A 22,673-nucleotide genomic window follows, 5' to 3' on the forward strand; every position below is an offset into this window, starting at 1 on the left:
TTGAAGCTTTAGTCCACTATTCAAAAGTCCCTTTGATGCTAAGATTAAAAATCTTTACAATAAGCGTCTACACTGGGTGGGGAAGTGGCAAGCTAGGAATCTCTGAAGATACACTGCTCTCTCTTATCTGAAGAATTCAAGGGGGGGAGCCTAAATCTGCAAAGCAAAGAATACTTTTCTTTCCCTGCTTACACAAATATAAAAGAGATTCCCAGCTATTTATGCATGCGCATGTCCCCCCTGCTCAAAGATGCAGAGAACAATCAAACCGCTCAGGATGCATTCTCAGGGGATTAGATAAATCCTCCTCTGCCCATCTCTTCTTACTTCCATCTAGGCAATGTGACCCTGATGGCAGAGCAACGCCTCCCATAAAAGCTGCAGGAACATTCAGTACCATTTATTATTCCAACAGCAAATGCAGTTCTGTTCCACGGCCAGCATAGCAATGCTATGCTCCTCTCAGTGCTGGGCAGAATTCTTAGTCTTAAAGGGAAGTGTCCAGGGAAAAATAGATGATGAAACTTCCTAAGTCAAGTCCTAAGCTTCACCTAAAAACTAGAAGAATATCTAGAATACCAGGAATCCAGTTGCTAAGTTAGGAAAGGAGAAGGGAAGGAAGGGGGGGGAAGGGAGGGTAGGAGGGAGGGAGGGGGGAAGGGAGGGAGGGAGAGAGGGGGAAGGGAGGGAGGGAGAGAGGGGGGGAGGGAGGGAGGGAGACTGGTTTAAGGAAGGACAAAGGGGAAAGGCAGAAACTTTGGCTTCTGTATTTTATAATCTGAATTCAAAACTAACATAAGACTTACATTTTTTAAACATTTCAATATCTAATGATTAAAATCATACTATATTTTTAAGTTCTGAGCTCTTCCAACTTAAAACATAAAAAAATTTAGATCTATAATCTTATTTTAATCTTGAAACATTACAGCTTAAATACAAAATAACTTTTCAAATTCTTCATGCTCCCTCCTACCCACAACTTACTTACATAAATTCTTTTTCATTTTTCATCACATATAAATTGACTGTAAAAGGGAGCAGTTTCCACATGAAGGCACACTGGTCCACAGCTACTTGAACATCTGTTCTTTGCTGCTGTTCATTATAAACAGCAAACTGTTACTTAAAATATAACTAATGTGGTATGAAACGAGATACAGAAGTAGGCAGCTATCACTGATGTCAGAGATACCAAACAGTGACAGTTTAAAGGAATTGTACCAGAGAACTCAGGGTCCAACTTACCACCTCTACAGAGTCTGGCCCATGTCAGACTAGCAGACATCAAGAAAGCAGTGACAGGTCAGTGTCAGGCAACGGTGCTCATTGACAGACACTTAACTGTGTCAGCTGCTGATACTGATGAACTGCAGAGATGACAAAGCAATGTACAAGTGAACGCCCTCCTTCCTCTAGCCGTGACACAATTCTGAACAATGAATCTGCTATTTCCATTCCACCTGAATCTATTAACCTACTCAACCCCAGTAATGTTCTGAGACAAACTCTGCCTGGAACTAGAGAGTTCTGTCGTGGAAGTTAGTAAGGGGCAGGCCAGATGGCTCAGTGAACAAAACATTCATGATGTAAGACGGATGATCTGAGTGCAGACTTCAATGAGTCCACTGCATTTCCACTCATTTATTTGCATAGGAAACCCCTGACTGAATAGTCACTAATACCAAAAGGTTCATATAGTTTTCAAGAGCATGGAAGGCTCTGCTTTTTCACTGCCACAAATGAAGATGTGAGAATATATCTTCAAAATTAAAATGCTTCTAGGTCTTTGCTGACCCCACATCCTTGGGCTTAGCTCAGGGCTAGTAACCAGTGAACCAGCCCATATTGGTGAGTGCTCCAGACCCACAAGCTCCCACACAATCACACTCCCAGAAGCTCTACCCAGGGTTACAAGGCCTGCTTACCAGTCCATCCTAGTGAGTGCCCCACACTTCCAACTCCAAGACAAGCCCATACTCCCAAAAGCCTAGTCCAGGTAACACACCTTGCGCACCAGACAATCCAAGCATAGCCAGAAGTCACATTTGCACACTTCTTTGACCGCCACTTAATTGAAATGGCTACCAAATCTTTCAATTCAAAGATTATTAACACTGAGGACAGACCTGCCAATTCTTCAGACCTGATCCTCAATCTACCAATCTTGGGGAACAACAGAAACACAATCAAACTTGCCCTCAACACAATCAGGCTACAATTGCACATCAGGCGATAACAAACAATAAAGAAGTACACTTGCACGGGTTACCTCTCCCAAACATAAACAGTTTGAAAGGCCAAGACACTGTGTCACCTCTGGAACACACTGGTCTCATAGAAATAGTCTCTACCAAGAAGAACCTAGATGAATCCCAGAATGGCAAGTTTAAATGAGCAATCATAAACATGATCAAAGAATTCAGAGTGTATCAAGAAGATAAAAAAAATTCCTGAGTGAAATCTAAGAATACATATACAGATAAATGAAAATGCAAAGAAAATCTGGACTCTAAAAACTGAATGTATTAATGAGACAGAAAGGAATACCAGAGAAAGTGCAAGCTGAAGACCAGAGGGAATAAAACACCTCAATAATCCAACTAGAAAAATCGGGAGAAAGGCTTAGCAGTAGAACAGATCAAGTTGAAATAGAATTTCAGGGCTTGAATGAGAAGCCATACAGATATTTGGAACTACAGAGGCAATGTTAGCCCCCAAAACCCCAGAGGACGTGCAGGCTACAAAATCCCCACTAGAGACACCCTACTGGACCTGAAGACTAAGTAGTTACCAGAACACTGGCCACCTAGGCCAGAAGACCAAAGAGGAAACAGAAACCAAGGAACAAAACACTCACACAGCAAAGACAAACATAGGAAACAACACCTAGAACTGTAATCATCCCAAAGCCAGATGCTTAAATACCAGTGTAAAAACACAATTAACAATAGACAGGGCAATATGTCACCACCAGAGCCCAGCTATCTTACAACAGCAAGAGCTAAACAATCAACACAGCTGAAGCACAAGAAAACAACTTTTTTTATTAATTTTTTTTATTTTTAAGTTTAAATTTAGATTAGAAACAAGATTGCTTCACAAGTCAGTTCCAGGTCCCTCTCCCTTTCCCTCCCCTCCTCCCGTACCCTCCCCCCAACTCCCCCATTATCCCCTCATTTCCCCAGGGAGGGTGAGGCCCTCCATGGAGGTGTCCACAGTTTGTCATTTCATATAGGGCAGGGCCTAGATCCTTCCCCAAGAGTTCAGGGTGAGAGTGCACCTCACATTGTTGGATGGGAGTCCAAAGTCTTTGTGTATACTCGGGATGAATACTGATCTACTGCCCAAGGCTCAATAGACTACCTAGGCCTCCTCACTGACACCCCAATTCAGGGGGTCTTGATCAGCCCCATGCTGGATTCCCAGGCATCAGCCTGGGATTCAAGAGTTAACCCTTGTCAGGTCAGCTGTTTCTGGGGTTAAAACAGCCCAGTCTTAACTCCTTTGGTCATCAGTCCTCCCTCTCTGTTACTGGCTTTCTTGAGTTCAGCTCAGTGCTTAGCCATGGGAGTCTGCCTCTTCTTCCATCAGCCACTGAATGTTTCCCAGATTCTCTGGCCATGGGATTGTAGGCTGGCACTCCCCAGATCTATGTCTAAGATCCATATATGAGAGAGTACATGCCATGTTTCTCTTTTTGTGACTGGGTTACCTCACTCAGGATGGTTTCTTCTAGTGTCATCCATTTGCCTTCAAATCTCAGGATTCCATTGTTTTTTTCTGCTGAATAGTACTCCCTTGTGTCTAATCCTGAAACAAGCTCTTGAAAACAACTTTAAAACCAACTTTACAAACATGGTAGAAGCACTTAAAGAGGAAATGGAAAAAATCTCCTTTAAAAAATTAATGGAAAGACAAACAAAAATTGGAAGAAATCAACAAATCCTTGAAAGATGTTCCTCATCTGAAGAATGGATAAAGAAAATGTGGTACATTTACACATGGAACATTACCCATCTGTTAAAAACAACGACAACAAGAAATTTGCTGGCAAATAGATGGAACTAGAAAAAAACATCCTGAGTGACTTAACTCAGATCCAGAAAGACAAACATGGTATGTACTCACACACAGGTGGATATTAGCTGTAAAGAATACCCATGCTACAATCCACAGACTTGAAGAAGCTAAGTAACAAGGGAAGCTCATATGAATCTCACTGTGAAGGAGAAATAGTATAGGTGTCACAGGTGGATAGAGGGAGAGGACTCGAGGGGGAGCATGAGAATAGGAAGGATTAGGTTGGAGGAAGATGGAGGGAGACAATACTGGAAAAGACAATTGGGATCAGGAGCATCGAGTAACATGAGGGTGACCCTAGCTAAGACATCTAGTAATGGGAGATATGGAGCCCGAACCAGCCATCTCCTATAACAAGGCAAGACTTCTATTGGAGGGATTGGGACCCCCAACCCAGCCACATAACGTCTGATGTACAATTTGTTCTGCCTACAAAATATGCTGGGACAAAGGTGGCACAGAAATTATGGGAGTGGCCAACCCATGACTGGTCCAGCTTGAGAGCTTACTATGAGAGGGAACCTACCCCTAACAATACCTGGAGGGCCAGGACCCAGAGACTAGACAGTCCACAGACCTAACATTACTGGCAAAAAATGAAAAATAAGTCAATAAAATGATTCCTAGTGATATTCTGCTATACTCCTAGATGGCTGCCTAGCTCTGATGGAAAGAGACACAGAGATCCACAGCCAAACATTAGGCTGACCTCAGGAAATCCTGTGAAAGAGGGAAAGAAAAGATTGTGAAAGTCAGAGAGACCAAGGACCCTATGGGAAAGCACACAATCAACTGGCCTGGGCTCATTCGGGCTCACAGAGACTAAGCTGCCAAGCAAAGAACTTGCATGGGCCCTCTGCACATGTGTTGTAATTGTGTGGCTTGGTCTTTTTGTAGAACTCCTAGCAGAGGGAGCAGGGGCTGTCTCTGACTCTGTTGCCTGTTCTCAGGACCCTTTCCTCTGGCTGTATTGACTTATCCAGTCTTAATAGGAGAGGATATCCCATAGCTGACTGATATACAGGAAGGCCTGCACTTTTCTGAAGAGAAGGGGGCGCAGGGCTGGGATGAGAGGAAAGAGATGAAACTGCGACCAGGCTGGGAAAAAATTAGTTGATCAATTCATTTGAAAAATGGCTACCAATATCTCAGAAACTATTCAGAAATTAGAGAATGCAAATGCAAATTCCAATTTCATCTTACAGACATAGAAAACACCTGACAGCAAATGGTAGCAAGGATTAAGGATACAGAGAACCACGCATTCACTGTTCTTGAGTTTGCAGATTGGTACAGCCACTATGGAAATCACCATGGAATTCTAAAAAGCAAAAAACTGAGATATGCATGTGACCCAGCGGTATCACTCCCTGAGGTATTCCAAAAGGAATCAGCATTCCACTCCAGAGATAATTGCTGAGCCGCATGCATTACTGTTTTATTCAGAAAAAGCTAGGAAAGGCAAACGATCTAAATGTTCTACACCCAATGAATGGATAATGAATTACCCAGAGCATGAACTTGACATAACCTGTCCTTGAAAAAAGCTCCCAGAGAGGTAAGTAAACCAACAAGGGTGTCTAGAGGAATCCATGTGCTCTAGAAGGATTGGAGAGAGGTGAGGAGGCAGCAATTGACAGGAAAACCAAACAGAATGGAATGGAGAGCCCCTTAGATTTATCAATCTGTTAGGGCACTTTAAACAGAATCACATAATGGTGAAACAGAGCTGGGGCAGTCTCCAGGAAAAAAAAATACCTAAGAGGTCAGAGTGAGGAAGGTTGAGGGAAAGAGGCATAACCTAACCTCTCATACATAGGAATGACTGTACAAAGGAAACTGTGCCCAGAATTAACCTGGCTCACGGTTTCAAATGCTACTCTCCAAGGCTTCCCTGGTCCTTTTGTCAATACATTTCTGAGAGAGATTAAAAAACAATGTGTTTTATTGTGTAGCTGTATTTACTAGTGAATATAAAACTGCATCATTACAGTATGAATATAACTACTTGCAAATTTTAATGTCTTCCTCTTCGTTGATGCAAAGGGAAATGAATAGAAAATTAAGAATTATACAATGGACGAGTCCAGGAAACTAGAGAAGGCTGGGAGCACAGGGAAGTAGCTGTCCCTCTGGCATCATCAGGTAAACAGGCCGGCTTTCAGGCCTGTGTTCCAGAGCCTGCAGATCGCCTGGGAACTGCACAGAGCTTCCAATCCCGGCGGGAGCATCAGGTAAACAGGCCAGCTTCCTGGCCTGTGTTCCAGAGCCTGCAGATCGCCTGGGAACTGCACAGAGCTCCCAATCCCGGCGGGAGCCAAGCACCCCAGACTCCAGATCTTCTCTCCCACCAACGAGACTAGGAAACGAGAGGAGGCTGGGAGTACAGGGAAGTAGCTGTCCCTCTGGCAGCATCAGGTAAACAGGCCAGCTTCCCGGCCTGTGTTCCAGAGCCTGCAGATCGCCTGGGAACTGCACAGAGCTCCCAGTCCCGGCGGGAGCCAAGCACCCCAGACTCCAGATCTTCTCTCCCACCAAAGAGACCAGGAAACTACAGGAGCCAGGGAGACCAGGGGAGTAGCTGTTCCAGATCAGGTACAACAGGACCCAGCATAGGGTCCAGGGGACCAGGTAGGAGGCTAAGCGCCCCAGATTCCTGTTCTTCTTCTCTACCCACGGACCAGCATTTGGACAAGTTATAGAAGAACCACCAGATTACTGGACTTACTAGCACCCACCAAAAGGGAACTCTGGTCCCCAGACCAGGAAGGGGCTCTTTCTGCACCCACTAGAAGAAGAGATGGGAAAGAGACAATACAAAAACACAGTCAGCAACAGAAAAACAAATATGACACCGCCAGATTCTAGAGACTCCACACCAGCAAGACCCCAATATTCCAATGCGAAGGAAGCAGAAGAGAATGACCTTAAAAGCACTTTCATGAAAATGATAGAGGCCCTAAAAGAGGATATTGGAAAATCCCTCAAAGAAATGGAAGAAAAAACAAACCAAAAAATGCAAGAAATGGAAGAAAAAACAAACCAAAAAATGCAAGAAATGGAAGAAAAAACAAACCAAAAAATGCAAGAATTGGAAGAAAAAACAAACCAAAAAAGGCACGAAATGGAAGAAGAAATGAAGCAAAAAATGCAAGAAATGGAAGAAAAAGCAAAGCAAAAAATGCAAGAATTAGAAGAAGAAACATACCAAAAAAGGCAGGAAATGGAAGAAGAAACAAAGCAAGAAATGCAAGAAATGGTAGAAAAAAACAAAGCAAAAAATGAAAAAAATGGAGGAAGAAACAAACCCAAAAAGGCAGGAAATGGAAGAAGAAACAAAGCACAAAATCCAAGAAATGGAACAAAAAGCAAACCAAAAAATGCAAGAAATGGAAGAAAGAACAAACCAAAAAATTCATAAAAGGCAACAAACGGACGAACAGATAAACAGAAAATTGCAAGAAGCAATGCAAACGCTGCAAGGGTTGAAAACTGAAATAGAGACACTAAAAAAAACACAATCTGAAGAAAGGCAGAAAATAGAAAAGCTGGACAAACAGTCAGGCACTACCAATACAAGCATTACCAACAGAATAGAAGAGATGGAAGAGAGAATCTCAAGTGTTGAAGATACATTAGGAGAAATGGATTTATCAACCAAAGAAAACCTTAAATCCAACAAATCTTTAACACAAAACATCCAGGAATTATGGGACACCATGAAAAGACCAAACCTAAGAATAATAGGTATAGAAGAAGGAGAAGAAATCCACCTCAAAGGGGCAGAAGGCATATTCAACAAAATCGTAGAAGAAAACTTCCCCAACCTTAAGAAAGACATGCCAATGAAGGTACAAGAAGCCTATACAGAACACCAAATAGAGTGGACCACAAAAAAAAAATCCCATCGCCACATAATAATCAAGAACCCAAACATACAGAATAAAGAAAGAATATTAAGAGCAGCTAAGGAAAAAGGTCAAGTAACATATAAAGGCAGACCTATCAGAATTACACCTGATTTCTCCATGGAAACTCTGAAAGCCAGAAGGTCCTGGATAGATATTCTACCTACACTAAGAGACCATGGATGCCAGCCCAGACTACTATACCCGGCAAAGCTCTCAATCACTATAGACGGAGAAAACAAGATATTCCATGACAAAACTAGATTCAACCAATATGTGTCCACTAACCCAGCCCTACAGAAAATTTTGGAAGGAAAACTCCAACCCAAGGAAGCTAACTACAACCAGAAAAACATAAGCATTAGAAAATCCCTCTCTACCAACAGCCAAAAGAACAAAGGGGTGAAATTCCACCCATAATTCCACCAACAACAACCATCGCAAATCGAAGAAGGATGACAATGGTCATTAATATCCCTCAATATTAACGGCCTTAACTCACCCATAAAAAGACACAGACTAGCAGAATGGATTCGAAGACAGAACCCTTCCTTCTGCTGCATACAAGAAACACACCTCACCCTCAAAGACAGACATTACTTGAGAGTTAAAGGTTGGGAAAAAATTTTTCAATCAAATGGACCCAAGAAACAAGCAGGGGTAGCAATCCTAATATCTAACAAACTAGACTTTAAAATAAAATCAATCAAAAGAGATGAAGGAGGTCATTACATACTCATCACAGGTGAAACCCACCAAGATGAAGTGTCTATCCTGAACATCTATGCCCCCAATACAAAGGCATCCACATTCATTAAAGAAACATTATTAGAACTTAAATCTCATCTAAAGCCCCACACAGTTATAGTGGGAGATTTCAACACACCACTCTCACCACTAGACAAGAATACCAGACAGAAACTCAACAAAGAAGCAAAGGGTCTAATAGAAGTAATGACCCAACTGGGATTAACAGATATCTATAGAACATTTCATCCACATAAAAAAGAATATACCTTCTTCTCACCACCACATGGAACCTTCTCAAAAATCGACCACATACTTGGCAACATATCAAACCTCAGCAGCTACAAAAAAATTGGAATAACTCCATGCATCTTATCAGACCACCATGCCTTAAAATTAGAATTCAACAACAACACAAATTGCAGAAAGCCTACAAACTCATGGAAATTGAATAATGCTCAACTGCACCATCCCTGGTTCAAAGAGGAAATAAAAAAAGAAATTAAAGACTTCCTCGAATTCAATGAGAATGAAGACACAACATACCCAAACCTATGGGACACTTTGAAAGCAGTGCTACGGGGGAAGTTCATAGCACTAAGTGCTCACATGAAGAAACAGGAAAACAGTTATACCAGAGAATTAACATCACAGCTAAAAGCTCTAGAACACAAAGAAGCAAACTTCCCCAGGAGGAGTAGACGCCAGGAAATAATCAAATTGAGGGCTGAAATCAACAAAGTAGAAACCAGGAAAACAATACAAAGAATCAATGCAACGAAGAGTTGGTTCTTTGAGAAAATCAACAAGATAGACAAACCTTTGTCCAAACTTACCAAACAGCAGAGAGTGAACACGCAAATTAACAAAATCAGAAATGAAAAGGGGGACATAACAACACACTCTGAGGAAATCCAGAGAATCATTAGGTCATACTTTGAAAACCTGTACTCCACAAAATTCGAAAATTTAAAGGAAATGGATGACTTCCTGGACAGCTATCATTTGCCAAAACTAAATCAAGAACAGATAAGCAATTTAAATAGACCTATAACCCCTATGGAAATAGAAGCTGTCATCAAAAGTCTCCCAACCAAAAAAAGTCCAGGTCCAGATGGCCTCAGTGCAGAATTCTACCACAAATTCAAAGAACAGCTTATACCAATTCTTCTCAAAGTGTTCCACACAATAGAAGCAGAAGGGTCTTTGCCAAACTCTTTCTATGAGGCTTCAATAACCTTGATCCCCAAGCCACACAAAGATACAACCAAGAAAGAGAACTTCAGACCAATATCCCTCATGAACATTGATGCAAAAATACTCAATAAAATACTGGCAAATCGGATCCAAGAACACATCAAAACAATCATTCACCACGATCAAGTAGGTTTCATCCCAGGGATGCAGGGATGGTTCAACATACGAAAATCCATCAACGTAATCCACCATATAAACAAGCTGAAAAACAAAAATCCCATGATCATCTCACTAGATGCTGAAAAAGCCTTTGACAAAATCCAACACCCCTTCATGATAAAGGTCTTGGAGAGATCTGGGATAACAGGGACATACTTAAACATAATAAAAGCCATATACAGTAAACCAACAGCCAACATCAAACTAAATGGACAGAAACTCAACGCAATTCCTCTAAAATCAGGAACAAAACAAGGCTGTCCACTCTCTCCATACCTTTTCAACATGGTACTTGAAGTTCTAGCTATTGCCATACGACAACAAAGGGGGATCAAGGGGATACAAATTGGGAAGGAAGAAGTCAAACTTTCACTGTTTGCAGACGATATGATAGTTTACATCAATGACCCAAAGAACTCTACCAGGGAACTCTTACAGCTGATTAACACCTTCAGCAAAGTGGCAGGTTACAAGATCAACTCAAGAAAGTCAGTAGCCCTACTATATACAGATGATAAAAGGGCTGAAAGAGAAATCAGAGAAACATCACCCTTTACAATTGCCACAAACAACATAAAATACCTTGGGGTAACGCTAACCAAACAAGTGAAAGACCTGTATCGTAAGAACTTTGAATCTTTAAAGAAAGAAATTAAAGAAGCCCTCAGAAAATGGAAAGATCTCCCATGCTCTTGGATAGGTAGGATCAATGTAGTAAAAATGGCAATCCTGCCAAAAGCAATCTACAGATTCAATGCTATCCCCATTAAAATCCCAGCACAATTCTTCACAGACCTTGAAAGAACAATAATCAATTTTGTATGGAAAAACAAAAGACCCAGGATAGCCAAAACAACCCTGTTCAACAAGGCAACGTCCGGAGGCATCACTATCCCTGACCTCAAGCTCTATTATAGAGCTATAGTCCTGAAAACAGCTTGGTATTGGCACAAAAATAGACAGGTAGACCAATGGAATTGAATTGAAAATCCGGGTATTAACCCACACACGTACGAACATCTGATCTTTGACAAAGAAGCTAAAAATATACAATGGAATAAAGAAAGCATCTTCAACAAATGGTGCTGGCATAATTGGAGACTGGCATGTAGAAGAATGCGGATCGATCCATGTTTATCGCCATGCACAAAACTTAAGTCCAAATGGATCAAAGACCTCAACATAAATCCAGCCACACTGAACCTCTTAGAAGAGAAAGTGGGTGGTACCCTTGAACGAATTGGTACAGGAGACAGCTTCCTGAACATAACACCAGTAGCACAGACAGTGAGATCAACAATTAATAAATGGGACCTACTGAAACTGAGAAGCTTCTGTAAGGCAAAGGACACAGTCAGCAAGACAAAAAGGCAGCCCACAGAATGGGAAAAAATATTCACTAATCCCACATCTGACAGAGGGTTGATCTCCAAAATTTACAAAGAACTCAAGAAGCAAGTCTCCAAAACATCAAAGGACCCAATTAAGAAGTGGGCTGCAGAACTAAATAGAGAGTTTTCAATAGAGGAGTCTAAAATGGCTGAGAGGCACTTGAGAAAGTGCTCAACTTCCTTAGCCATCCAGGAAATGCAAATCAAAGCAACTCTGAGATACCATCTCACTCCTGTCAGAATGGCTAAAATCAAAAACATCAATGACAATTTATGCTGGAGAGGATGCGGTGAAAGGGGGACACTCCTCCATTGCTGGTGGGAGTGCCAACTGGTTCAGCCACTTTGGAAAGCAGTATGGAGATTCCTCAGAAAAATGGGAATAAACCTACCACAAGACCCAGCAACTGCACTCTTAGGCATATATCCAAAAGATGCCCATTCATATAACAAAGATGTCTGTTCCACTATGTTCATAGCAGCTTTATTTGTAATAGCCAGAACTTGGAAGTAACCTAGATGTCCCTCACCCGAAGAGTGGATAGAGAAAATGTGGTACATCTACACAATGGAGTACTATTCAGCAGAAAAAAATAATGGAATCATGAGATTCGCAGGCAAATGGATGACACTAGAAGAAACCATCCTGAGTGAGGTAACCCAGTCACAAAAAGAGAAACATGGCATGTACTCTCTCATATATGGATTTTAGACATAGATCTGGGGAGTGCCAGCCTACAATCCTATGGCCAGAGAGTCTGGGAAACAGTAACTTCATTTACTGGCTGGTTAAGTACTGAGCTGAACTCAAGAAAGCCAGTATCAGAGAGGGAGGACTGATGATCAAAGGGATTAAGACTGGGCTGGTTGAACCCCCAGAAACAGCTGACCAGACAAAGGTTAACTCTTGAATCCCAGGCATCAGCCTGGGAATCCAGCATGGGACTGATCAAGACCCCCTGAATCTGGGTGTCAGTGAGGAGGCCTAGGTAATCTATTGAGCCTTGGACAGCAGATCAGTACCCATCCCAAGTATACACACGGTCTCTGGACTCCCATAGAACAATGTGAGGTGCACTCTCACCCTGAACTCTAGGGGAAGGGTCTAGGCCCTGCCCTATATGAAATGACAGACTATGGACACCCCCATGGAGGGCCTCACCCTCCCTGGGGGAATGAGGGGATAACGGGGGGGGGGATGGGGGAGGGCACGGGAGGAGGGGAGGGAAAGGGAGAGGGACCTCGTACTGACTTGTGAAGCAACCTTGTTTCTTATCTAAATTTAAAATGGAAAAAATATTAATAAAAAGAAAAAGAAAAAAAATTACAAAAAAAAAGAAATAAGTAAACAAAGTTTACAGTGAATTCAGGAATATAAATTATAATTATTTTGTTATAACAGTTATTTTAATATTATTATAATACTCATCATCTTTGTTCTTGCATTTACATATTTCATATTTTTATATTTTATTATACTATTTACTATAATAAATATAAACAATTGATGTGAAAAAAAAAAGAATTATACAATGAAAGTGCCTCATCTAAAATAATGTGCCAACTGCTAGGATACCCATGAAAGTGTAGAGGCGGCACACTTATCAAACATCACTTAAAGGAGTAAAAGCAGCAAAAACTAAAATAATAGGATCTAACCATTTTACATATTCATTATTGTTTTTCTGGGGAAGGGGACCAAAGGGTTTCTGGATCTAGTTAGAACTGTGACATTCTCAGCTAACTAAGGCCCCTGGAAATGTGAAGGGGGTGGGGTGGGGGTTAAACAACAGCTCTGAACAAGAAATGCCAGTGTTCAGGTTGAGAGACAGAGAGAAAAAGAAAGGGTTGCCATAGTCAGGGAAGCCCAGCTCCTGAATGAAATGAGAGCTTGAAGAAGCCTCTTGGGCTTGAAATAACACAGCAGATGCAAAGCCTATTTTGGAAGCTTCCAAAAGCAGAATGACAGCCAGGCAGTGGTGGTGCACACCTTTAATCCCAGGACTCAGGAGGCAGAGGCAGGCGGATATCTATGAGTTTGAGACCAGCCTGGTCTACAAGAGCTAGTTCCAGGACGGCCTCCAAAGCCACAGAGAAACCCTGTCTTGGAAAAAAACAAAAACAAACAACGGAAAAAAAAAGCAGAATGACGACTCAAGACTCAGTTACTTTGTCCATGCTCTCCTGAGGACCCTCAGTGGCTGTCTAGTCTTTGAAAGAATTAGCTGCACAGAGCAGTGAGTCAGAGTCTGGAGGAACAAGGGGCACAGTGACAGGATAAACCTTGTGAGAGGGACCTGATTCAGGAATGGAATAAACGCAGAATGGAGGGCAGCTGTTCACAGTCTGACTCTCCCTAATGATCTTTACAATGTGCTTCTGGAGTCCTGGGGACTTCCACCAGATGGAGAAAGAAATCAAACCATTAAACTGGAAACTAAAGATAAAGGCATCCCATCAGAATTTAGCACTTTAGACTACTTGAGATGTAGGATCAACTCCACTTCCTAGGCATGTCCACATGACATGTTGGAGGCCCTAGGAAGCCATCAAGTCATCCAGTAAAAAGCAGGGAGAATGTGTATAGTTTCTGCATAGGAGAGGAAATGTGATGCTTGTCATTCTGTGTCTAGCTTGTTTCAGTTAACACAGTGATCTCCAGCTCCATCTGTCTTTATATGATGACACCGTTTCCATTGGGTAAGTACTTAGTAGTAGCGTTTATCATATCCTAATTTTATTTTTAGAGTTTGAAGAAAACTCAGTGCTATTGTCGGTATTGGCTGTGATGTATATACTCTCAAGATGTATGGAACAGATCCTTTTCCTCACCAACTGTTGTTGGATTTTTGCTTTGTTTATAATAGCCATTCTAGCCAAGGGAATATCAATTCAGCCTGGATTTGCACTCCATAATGGCTAAAGATCCTGAATATTTTTTCATTTATTTGTTAGTTTCTTTATTTTGGTTTTTTTTTTGAGACATTATTTCTCTGTCTAGCTTTGGAGCTTGCCCTGGAGCTTGCTCTGTAGATCAGGCTGGCCTTGAACTCAGAGAGATTTGACTGCCTCTGCCTCCAAAGTGCTGGGATTAAAGGCATGTACCACCACTGCCCATTTTTCTTTTATTATATTTATTTTCAATCTATCGTTTTAAGAAGAATGTTCAGATCGTTTTGATTTGATTACTTGTTTTGGGTGTTAGGGCTTTGTTTTTAAGTTTGGTGTGTGTGTTTGTGTGTGTGTGTGTGTGTGTGTGTGTGTGTGTGTGTGTGTGTGTGCACACGCGCGCGCAATCGCGCACATATGCCTGGATACATGTGGGTGCATGCATGCTACAGTACATGTATAGAGGTCAGAAGATAACTGGTGAGAATTGGTTCTTTCCTTCCACCATGTGAGTTTCAGGAATTGAATTCAGGTTGCCAGGCTTGACAGCAAGCCCATTTACCTGGTAAATCTTCTCACTGGCCCTGGTACCCTCATCTTTATATGTTGAGACCTTTCACTGGTCCATAGTCTTTATACATTCTAGAAACTAAACCTAACCCATGAGTAGCAGAATAGAGATTTTCTCCCACTCCAATCTTTGTCTGCACATACTTTTGTCTGCTTTGATGTGGGGGAAGTTTTGCATTTTAATGCAATTGTATTTACAAATCCTTGCTTTTGTTTTCCATGTTATTGGGGTCCTATTTAGTATATTCTCACTGGTAACAATATCTTAAAGAATTACCCTTATGTTTTTCTAGTAGCATCAAATTTGGGGGTCTTACATTAAGGTCCTTGACTCATCTTGAATTGATTTTTTGTATAAGCTGTTAATCTTGATTCAGTCTTCTGCATGTGAGTAGTTTTACCACTACTATTGTTGAGCTACTGTCTTTTCTCCAACATATTGTTCTGATTAGTTGTCAAAATCAGATAGTTACAGATACGTGGGTCCCTCCCATTGGTCCATATTCCAGCAGTATATTTGTCTATTCCTATGGCTCTGTAGTATATTTTGAAGTCAGATGCTTGATATCTCCAGTATTAGTCATTTTGCTCAGGACTGTGTTAGTGTTTTACATTCCCAGGTGAATTTTAGGCCTTTTTTCCTGCTTCACTGAAGGATGTCATTGAAATTTTGATGGCGATTCCACAGTCTATTTGAGGTATAAAGGACATTTTCACAGTCTTAATTATCCTGGTTCTGCAAGGGAGATCTTTCCATTTTCATTGACTTCTTCAATTTCTTTCTTGATTGTTTTAGGATTTTCATTATAGAAATGATGTAGTTTCATTCTATTTTCTTTTGAGTTGATCCCTGGGAAGATCAGGGAGTATGATTGTTTTTAGGCAATTGGGAGTAGACTTATTCTCCTACCTTCATTTGAGTACCAATTATGAACTAAGAAAACAAAAAGTCATGCAGTAAAAATACCCATCCTATGCTGTCATCACAGCTGCACCCATTAGTGTGACCTAGTCCAACCAGGTAAGAAAATGAACAGGAGCATCTAGAGGGATTTGCCAAGGAGAACTGCTCACCTGAACCATGTGCACATTTAGGTGGCTATGGCAACCTGGGTTGAGTATCATCTAGCAAAATTATCCTTAACAAAACATGCTTCCATGTTTGAGGGTGTGTAGTTAAATTTGAATTTCAGATTACACCTAAATAAGTTTTTGTCATAATTGTGTCTCATAAAATATTTAGAATAAGAAGTTCAGTGTTAGTTAAGTAATTAAGGATTATATGTCCCAAGTACTTTGTTTTTAATACACTAAATCGGTATTTGTCATTTAGCTCACATTCAGATTTGATTGGACCTCCTGGGTTTTCATTCATTCAGTTTGACAAGTCACGTCTATATGTTCTTCTGTTGCAGTTTGAGTCAAAAATGTCTCCCATGGGCTCCTGTGTTTGAATGCTTGTTCATGAGTTGATGGTGTGGTGATATTTTCTTTATGATCTGACAAATAAAGTTTGCCTGATGATCAGCGTACAAAGCCAGCCATTCTAGTTACCGATAGAGACCAGGCAGTGGTGGTACTCTATCACTCAGGATGCAGAGGCAGACAGATCTCTGTTAGTTCAGGGCCACCCTGGGCTACATGAAATTGGTCCAGTCTAAAAGAGAAATAGCCCACACAATGGTGATTCCAGCACTTGGAGTGTCACACCTTCAATCCTAGCACTAAAGAGGTGGAGACAGGAATATGGCTGAACAGAGAGAGGAATATAAGCGGGGAGGAGACAGGAGCTCATGGCAGTCTGAGGAGCAATCTGGGCAGTCTATGCATTCAGTCTGAGGATTCAGAGAGGGGTTGCAGTCTGAAGAGCAGTGTTGTCGGAGGCAGTCAGTCTGAGGATGCAATCTGAGCAGCAGTGCAGTCTGAAGCAGTTTGAGGAGGCAGTCTGAGGACAGGTTCAACCCTTTGCTCTGAGGATTCAGTAGTGGTAAGAGGTCTCTCTTGTGGCTGCTTCTTTACTTCTCTGACCTTTTAGCATTTACCCTGATATTTGTGCTACATAATGGGTGCCATTTTTGGGAGGTTGCAGGAACTTGAAGATATAGGACCTAGTTGGTCAACACAGGCCATTGACAACAGGCCTTCGAGGTCATAGGTCTTACTTTTGGCCACAGCTCTCTGCTTCCTGACCCCTTCTGATGTGAACAAGTCATGGAGCAGGCACCCATCAGCATGAACCCAGCCATGTCAACTTCTAAAGATTGCCGTTCCCTCTTGCCCTGAGTTGCTTTCAACTGAGCAATTTTGTCACAGTGATGAGAAAAGGAGCTGAGACATGAGATAAGAGAGAAACAAAGTACTTGGGCCACTTATTGCCTCTGTGATATTTTCTGAGCATCAATTCTTAAGAGAAAATGAATTGATCACAAATCCATTTCCAAACAATGTTAACCTGATGACAATAAGAAGCACCAGCTGTCCCAAAGATGGCTGCTTTAATATCACAAAGAGCCCACTACCTGTCAGGAGAGGAAAATGGGACCCATTTAAACATCTCTGCCAATGTAACAGCACTTGAGGACATAAAGCTATTCAGGTCACCACTCCATTTTTCTGTTCAATTGTTGGGTGAAAATGAGAATAGCCTAGACCACAGCAAAGTGGATTCTCAATAGGGAAGACTAATAATTTTGACCCACAAAAAGCTATTTTCCCATCAATGGAAAAGAGATGCTCCCTAACCCTCCATAAAGGTTTAAACATCTCAACCTACACCTGATAAGGAAACATGTGCTCTGAGTCATATATATATATATATATATATATATATGTATATATATGCATATATATATTTATAGACAGATGTTCTTAATTGAACTTCATAATCTGCTTTTCAAAGTAGGTTTGTGCCCCCAGGATTTATAATTGACATGTCCACATCAGTGTAGGTTCTAAGTTCACATGGCTATCGCTCTCAAACAATGATATATGTGCTTTTCAAGCAAGATTTGACCATTATTTTTAGAATTTACATTTATAATTCAGCCTATGGCTGAAGATTTATCAGTGTGGTATGAACCAGGGATCTGCACCTAGAAATCCACCTCTAATTTTGACCCATGATCTATATTTGAAACAAGCTTTGTTTGAACAGAGCTTCCTACTTTCATTTCCATCTGGAAATTTTTGTCTTTTGCCCAAAAGCAATATGAGTAGTTATAGCTAAAAAAGGCCTAAAATATTGATTATTAGGACCTGAACATGGACTATACACATTTAACAACAGTCATGTGTACTGATCACTTCCCTGGAATTGGTTTGAAGCACCAACAATTGCAGGCTTGATAATTTAGACTTTGTATAGCCGAGTAACATCTGAAAGGCTGTTAATTTAAATTGTCTGGTGAAGCAATGTAGAGTAAATCTGATTCATTTCAATGCAAAGGCTTTCCCAGAAGATACTTCACCTCCAAGCATTGCTTCTGGTAGGAATAAGAGCTAAGGTACAGTTGCTATAAAATTCAAGTTAATTAATCATTTTTATTTGTTTCTCCTTCCACATCACTTTCCAGTGAAATTACAAATCCTTCAAAATTCTTTCCTCAAGAAGCTCCTACCCTCACCCTAGAAAACACTAACCTAAACCAAGACCAGAAACAACAGCAACATGTTGGGATGGTCTTCCATAGACTTCCATTAAAGCAGCATAGGGCATATACACTTTTTCACACCAGGCTGTTTAGATGTAATTGTATATAGGCTTCGATTTTGATAGTACCTTTGGACACTGTGTGTTTAATTTCCTTTCTGTTACCATGATAAAATATTCTAACAGAAAATATCTTAGGAGAGCAATGGTTTCCTTTAGCTCACAGTTCCAGGGTTATACTCCATTACTTCCAGGAAGTCACAAAGACACAATGTGTCCCATCATACCCACAGTCGATAGCACAGATAGAGTAAATGCACACATGCTCACTTACTTGCTTGCTCTCAGCTACATTTATCTACTCTTACATAGTTCAAGACTCTGCCTAGGCCCTAGAGGACAAAGCTGCTCACATCAAGTAACTAAAACAATCATAGACAGACACACAGGCCAACCCAAGGTAGATAATCTCTCATTGAGACACTCTTCCTTGATAATTCTAGGTTGTGTGTGTCACATTGACATGTAAAGCTAACTGTCATACTATGCAACATGTATTCTTCAAAGCCTGGAAAAGTCATTTATTGGCTACTCTGAGTTTCCTTCAGTAAGTCCCATGGGCATTCACAGCCATGCTTCAGATCAGAAAGGCTGTGGGGGTCAACCCATCTCTTGTTGATTACAGCTGTTTGTTATGCATGAGATGCTCTTCCTCCAGAAACAGGATTCAGCAACCGACCCAAAGGACAGCCCAGCCTCCTCACCACCACTGTTGCATCACAAACTGCCTGCTTCCGAAAAGCCAAGGCATATCAGCCTGATCTGAACCTGGCCTTCATATTGTGTACACATTGCTAATATCTGAATAATCAGCACAAAACATTTTTGCTTCCTTTGGATAGACTTGGATAAAAGTGAAACACCCTAGGTTTTCCCACACTAACCCACCCATTGCCAAATTCATTGATTCCAAACGCATAGGGATAGGAGAGGATGGCTGCACACAGAAGCGAATACTTCTCCAAAGAGATCAGAAATAAATCATTATTAACTTTATCAAAGCAATCAGCACTGATAGTTTAAAAACCAGTAAAATAACCTTCATATCCATCATTCTTAATCAGGGTCCAGTTGCACTTCTTTCTGCTTTGGGTACCGTTTATCAACCACAAGAAAATAAATGGTTCTCTGTTGATGGACTATCTATTCAAAGCCGTTCTTCCCAGCATAGGGAAATGAATCATAATTGTCAAGGCTTCAGTTAGGTTTGTGGATTGTCATCTGAGGCATTAATGGGAAGTAGAAAAAGCTCCTTGGATGCAACAATTTTGGTGCCGGGAAAAACACCTTGGTGACCCCAAAGACCAGCAAGCAGCTATATGGATAAAAAGTGCAACAACTACTCTCAACTTGCATCTGAAATAGACCCATATTATGAGAACTGGATATTTAAAGTTGCATGTTCTAGGCAATATTTGGGCAGGATTTTCAACATTTATCAGGCAATCATAGCAGACCCTAAAAGCTCTATTTATAGCTGCTGCATACTTCAAAGTTGCTTTGAAGAATTTGACCAAATAGGTAAAAGTTCTGATGCAGCTATGAAAATTCAACAAGCCACTTGCAAATCTATCTCCACAGTAAACAAAAGCTAAGACAAATGATCCGAAGTCACCTTGAGTAAAAACTCGGTGAGAAAGACATATGCAACTACTAGTTATCACCAAGGGACTTAGGAGGCTTCTCATAGGGTAGCTGCTCTTTTGCAGATGGCAACAGTTTGGAGTTATAAATTAATACGCAAATCCCTGAAACTCAGTCTACAATAACCTCTACTTCCTGACTCCACTCAATAGGAAGCTTTCTACAGCTGTTGTGTTTGATCCTTCTCCCTCTGAAGCCTGCATGCTCCCTACAATTGCCTCCCAGTTAACAGACAAGGAAACTGATTACTTTTCCAAGGTAAAGAGTACACTTTACCTAGAGTAACATATTTGGGTTTTGCACTCAAGACTGGCTATTCTATGTGTGGTCTCATTCTTTAATACCTCTTGGTTTCCTTAGGGATATCAATGCCTTGCAGTACACAGAATTTTCCAATGTGCACACTGCAACAAGGAAACACCTCATTAATTTTCATAAAATGTAACAAATTCTGCCAGTTCTTGCTTAGAGGCAAACCTCTTGAATCAAAGGGGTAAAAAAAAATGTTCAAATTTCAGGATGACGTCTGAACTAAGATATCAGTATTTTAATCAAAAGGTACATTTTTTAAAGTGAGAACATGAAGATCAATCATATAAGCATGTCATAGCTTTGATCTCATTTCCCCCACCAAAAGGAAAAGAAATCTGCTTGTTTGTCTCCCAAGTTCAGCCCAGCATCTTGCAGTGATTAGCAACAAAACTCACCCATTCTGATTCCATGCACACATCTCCCAAGTATCAGCAGTCTCCAGAGCAGAGTCCTGGCACTGCAATAAAGTTAGTTACATTTTTCACCTATTGTAACAGGAATATACTGCAAGCCATTTGTCAATACTGAAAAAAAAACCCTATCAACGTCAAACTAAAAAAAAATAACAAATGTGGTTTGTAAAACTGTTGAAAGACAATTCCCAAGAAAGTATGGCTCAAAAGCAAATGACCAAAAGGAAAATTGATCACAAGTAAGTAAAAGTGGATTGATCTAAAAGATTAAATCACAAGATAAGGAATGATGGTAAGACTCTTGTTATACATTGAGGGCTTAATAAATATATGATTGTAAATGAAAATTAGTAAATATGATACATGTCCATTTACTTTTGTGTTCATTTGAGTAATTTAAAACTCATATTCCTTTTTTATAATTTCACATACCTATGAACAATATATTCTGATTACATTTGACTTACCATTTCCATCTCCCCCCCTCTCACACACACACACACACACACACATACTCAGACACACACACACACACACACAAACACACCATTTCCTTCCTTCCCTATTTCCACAGTTGTTGTTTTTTTTTTTAATTCTCTTAAGGTTGTTTGAAAAACCATGGATGGAGGCTATTTGATGAAACATGGACAAGTCAGCAAGGGCTACACCACTGAGGAAATTGTCACTCCTTCACCCCTGAAAGCATCAGCTTCCAATAGTTGTTCAGCAAGGAGCTGAACCTCATTGGCACCTCTTTCAATCCATAATGGGATGTTGAGGGGCTCAGTCTTGTGCAGACTTTGTGCAGTTATGAGGTATAGTTGCTGTGTATTCATGATTGCAATGACCATGTCATATCCAGATGGCAATATAAACCTTTCTAATGCAGAAGAAATTAAAACTATAGACTTTTACCATAATTTTTGATCCATTAGAATGCAAACTTTCAGAATGCAAGTCTGGAATTCTGGAGTCTAATGGGGAAGACAGCAATCAGTCTAAGTCTATAGGAAATATGAAGATTTTAAAATCTGTTCTAGGAGGCACAAAATATATGATCTAGTTCAGGAGAATTGTTTAAAATATATGCAGACAGGAATGATCAAAGGAAAAGATAGCTGCAGCAACCTACAAAATTAAAATTTACCTATGTGTGTTGTTTTCCCTAAAAATATTCTAAATTCAATATAAAAATCTGCCGCATCCATAAAACATATTTAACATCTACAGTTAGATATCTCATACTAAAAAATGCTGTTGGCAGGGGCAAATGCAATGTAAAGAATGTTAGATCACCAATCACTTAATATATTTACAGAAAGTATTCACAGAGGGAAGGAGGACAAGATGACTTCTTCTGGTAGATTCAGACAGAATTCATGTTTCTACCCTGTTTAGTACTTCTTCCAGATCGTGGCTGTATCTCAATGCAAATCACAGTAGGCTTTGAGCAGCAGGATACAGGAAACTCCAGGATGCTAATACTAAAGTTAACAGACACCGGTGTAAGCCATGCCTCATTCCATTCGAACAGCCGCTGAATCTAAAAGAACTAAAAGAAGCCACAGTCTAAAGCAGCAAAATACAGATT

The 22,673-nt window shown here is 40.6% G+C and overlaps 1 protein-coding gene across 8 annotated transcripts in view; it reads right to left on the bottom strand.

Annotated features, from left to right (window-relative positions):
* Positions 1-22,673, bottom strand: part of LOC101837871 (muscular LMNA interacting protein) — a 248,602-nt gene that overhangs the window by 163,712 nt on the left and 62,217 nt on the right. The window contains exon 2 of one of the 8 annotated variants that reach the window (XM_040740380.1): positions 21,065-21,126. The exons of 4 other annotated variants lie outside the window; for them this stretch is intronic. In XM_040740380.1, the coding sequence (XP_040596314.1) occupies positions 21,065-21,079 (15 nt within the window). In that variant the 5' untranslated portion in view covers positions 21,080-21,126. Of the gene's footprint in view, positions 1-991; positions 1,085-1,248; positions 1,341-21,064; positions 21,127-22,673 lie in introns of those variants that run through there. 3 more of the 8 variants (XM_040740391.1, XM_040740395.1, XM_040740392.1) reach the window with 3 other exon arrangements.

This window comes from Mesocricetus auratus, unplaced genomic scaffold (assembly GCF_017639785.1).
Source record: "Mesocricetus auratus isolate SY011 unplaced genomic scaffold, BCM_Maur_2.0 Super-Scaffold_100691, whole genome shotgun sequence".
Classification (NCBI taxonomy): domain Eukaryota; kingdom Metazoa; phylum Chordata; class Mammalia; order Rodentia; family Cricetidae; genus Mesocricetus; species Mesocricetus auratus.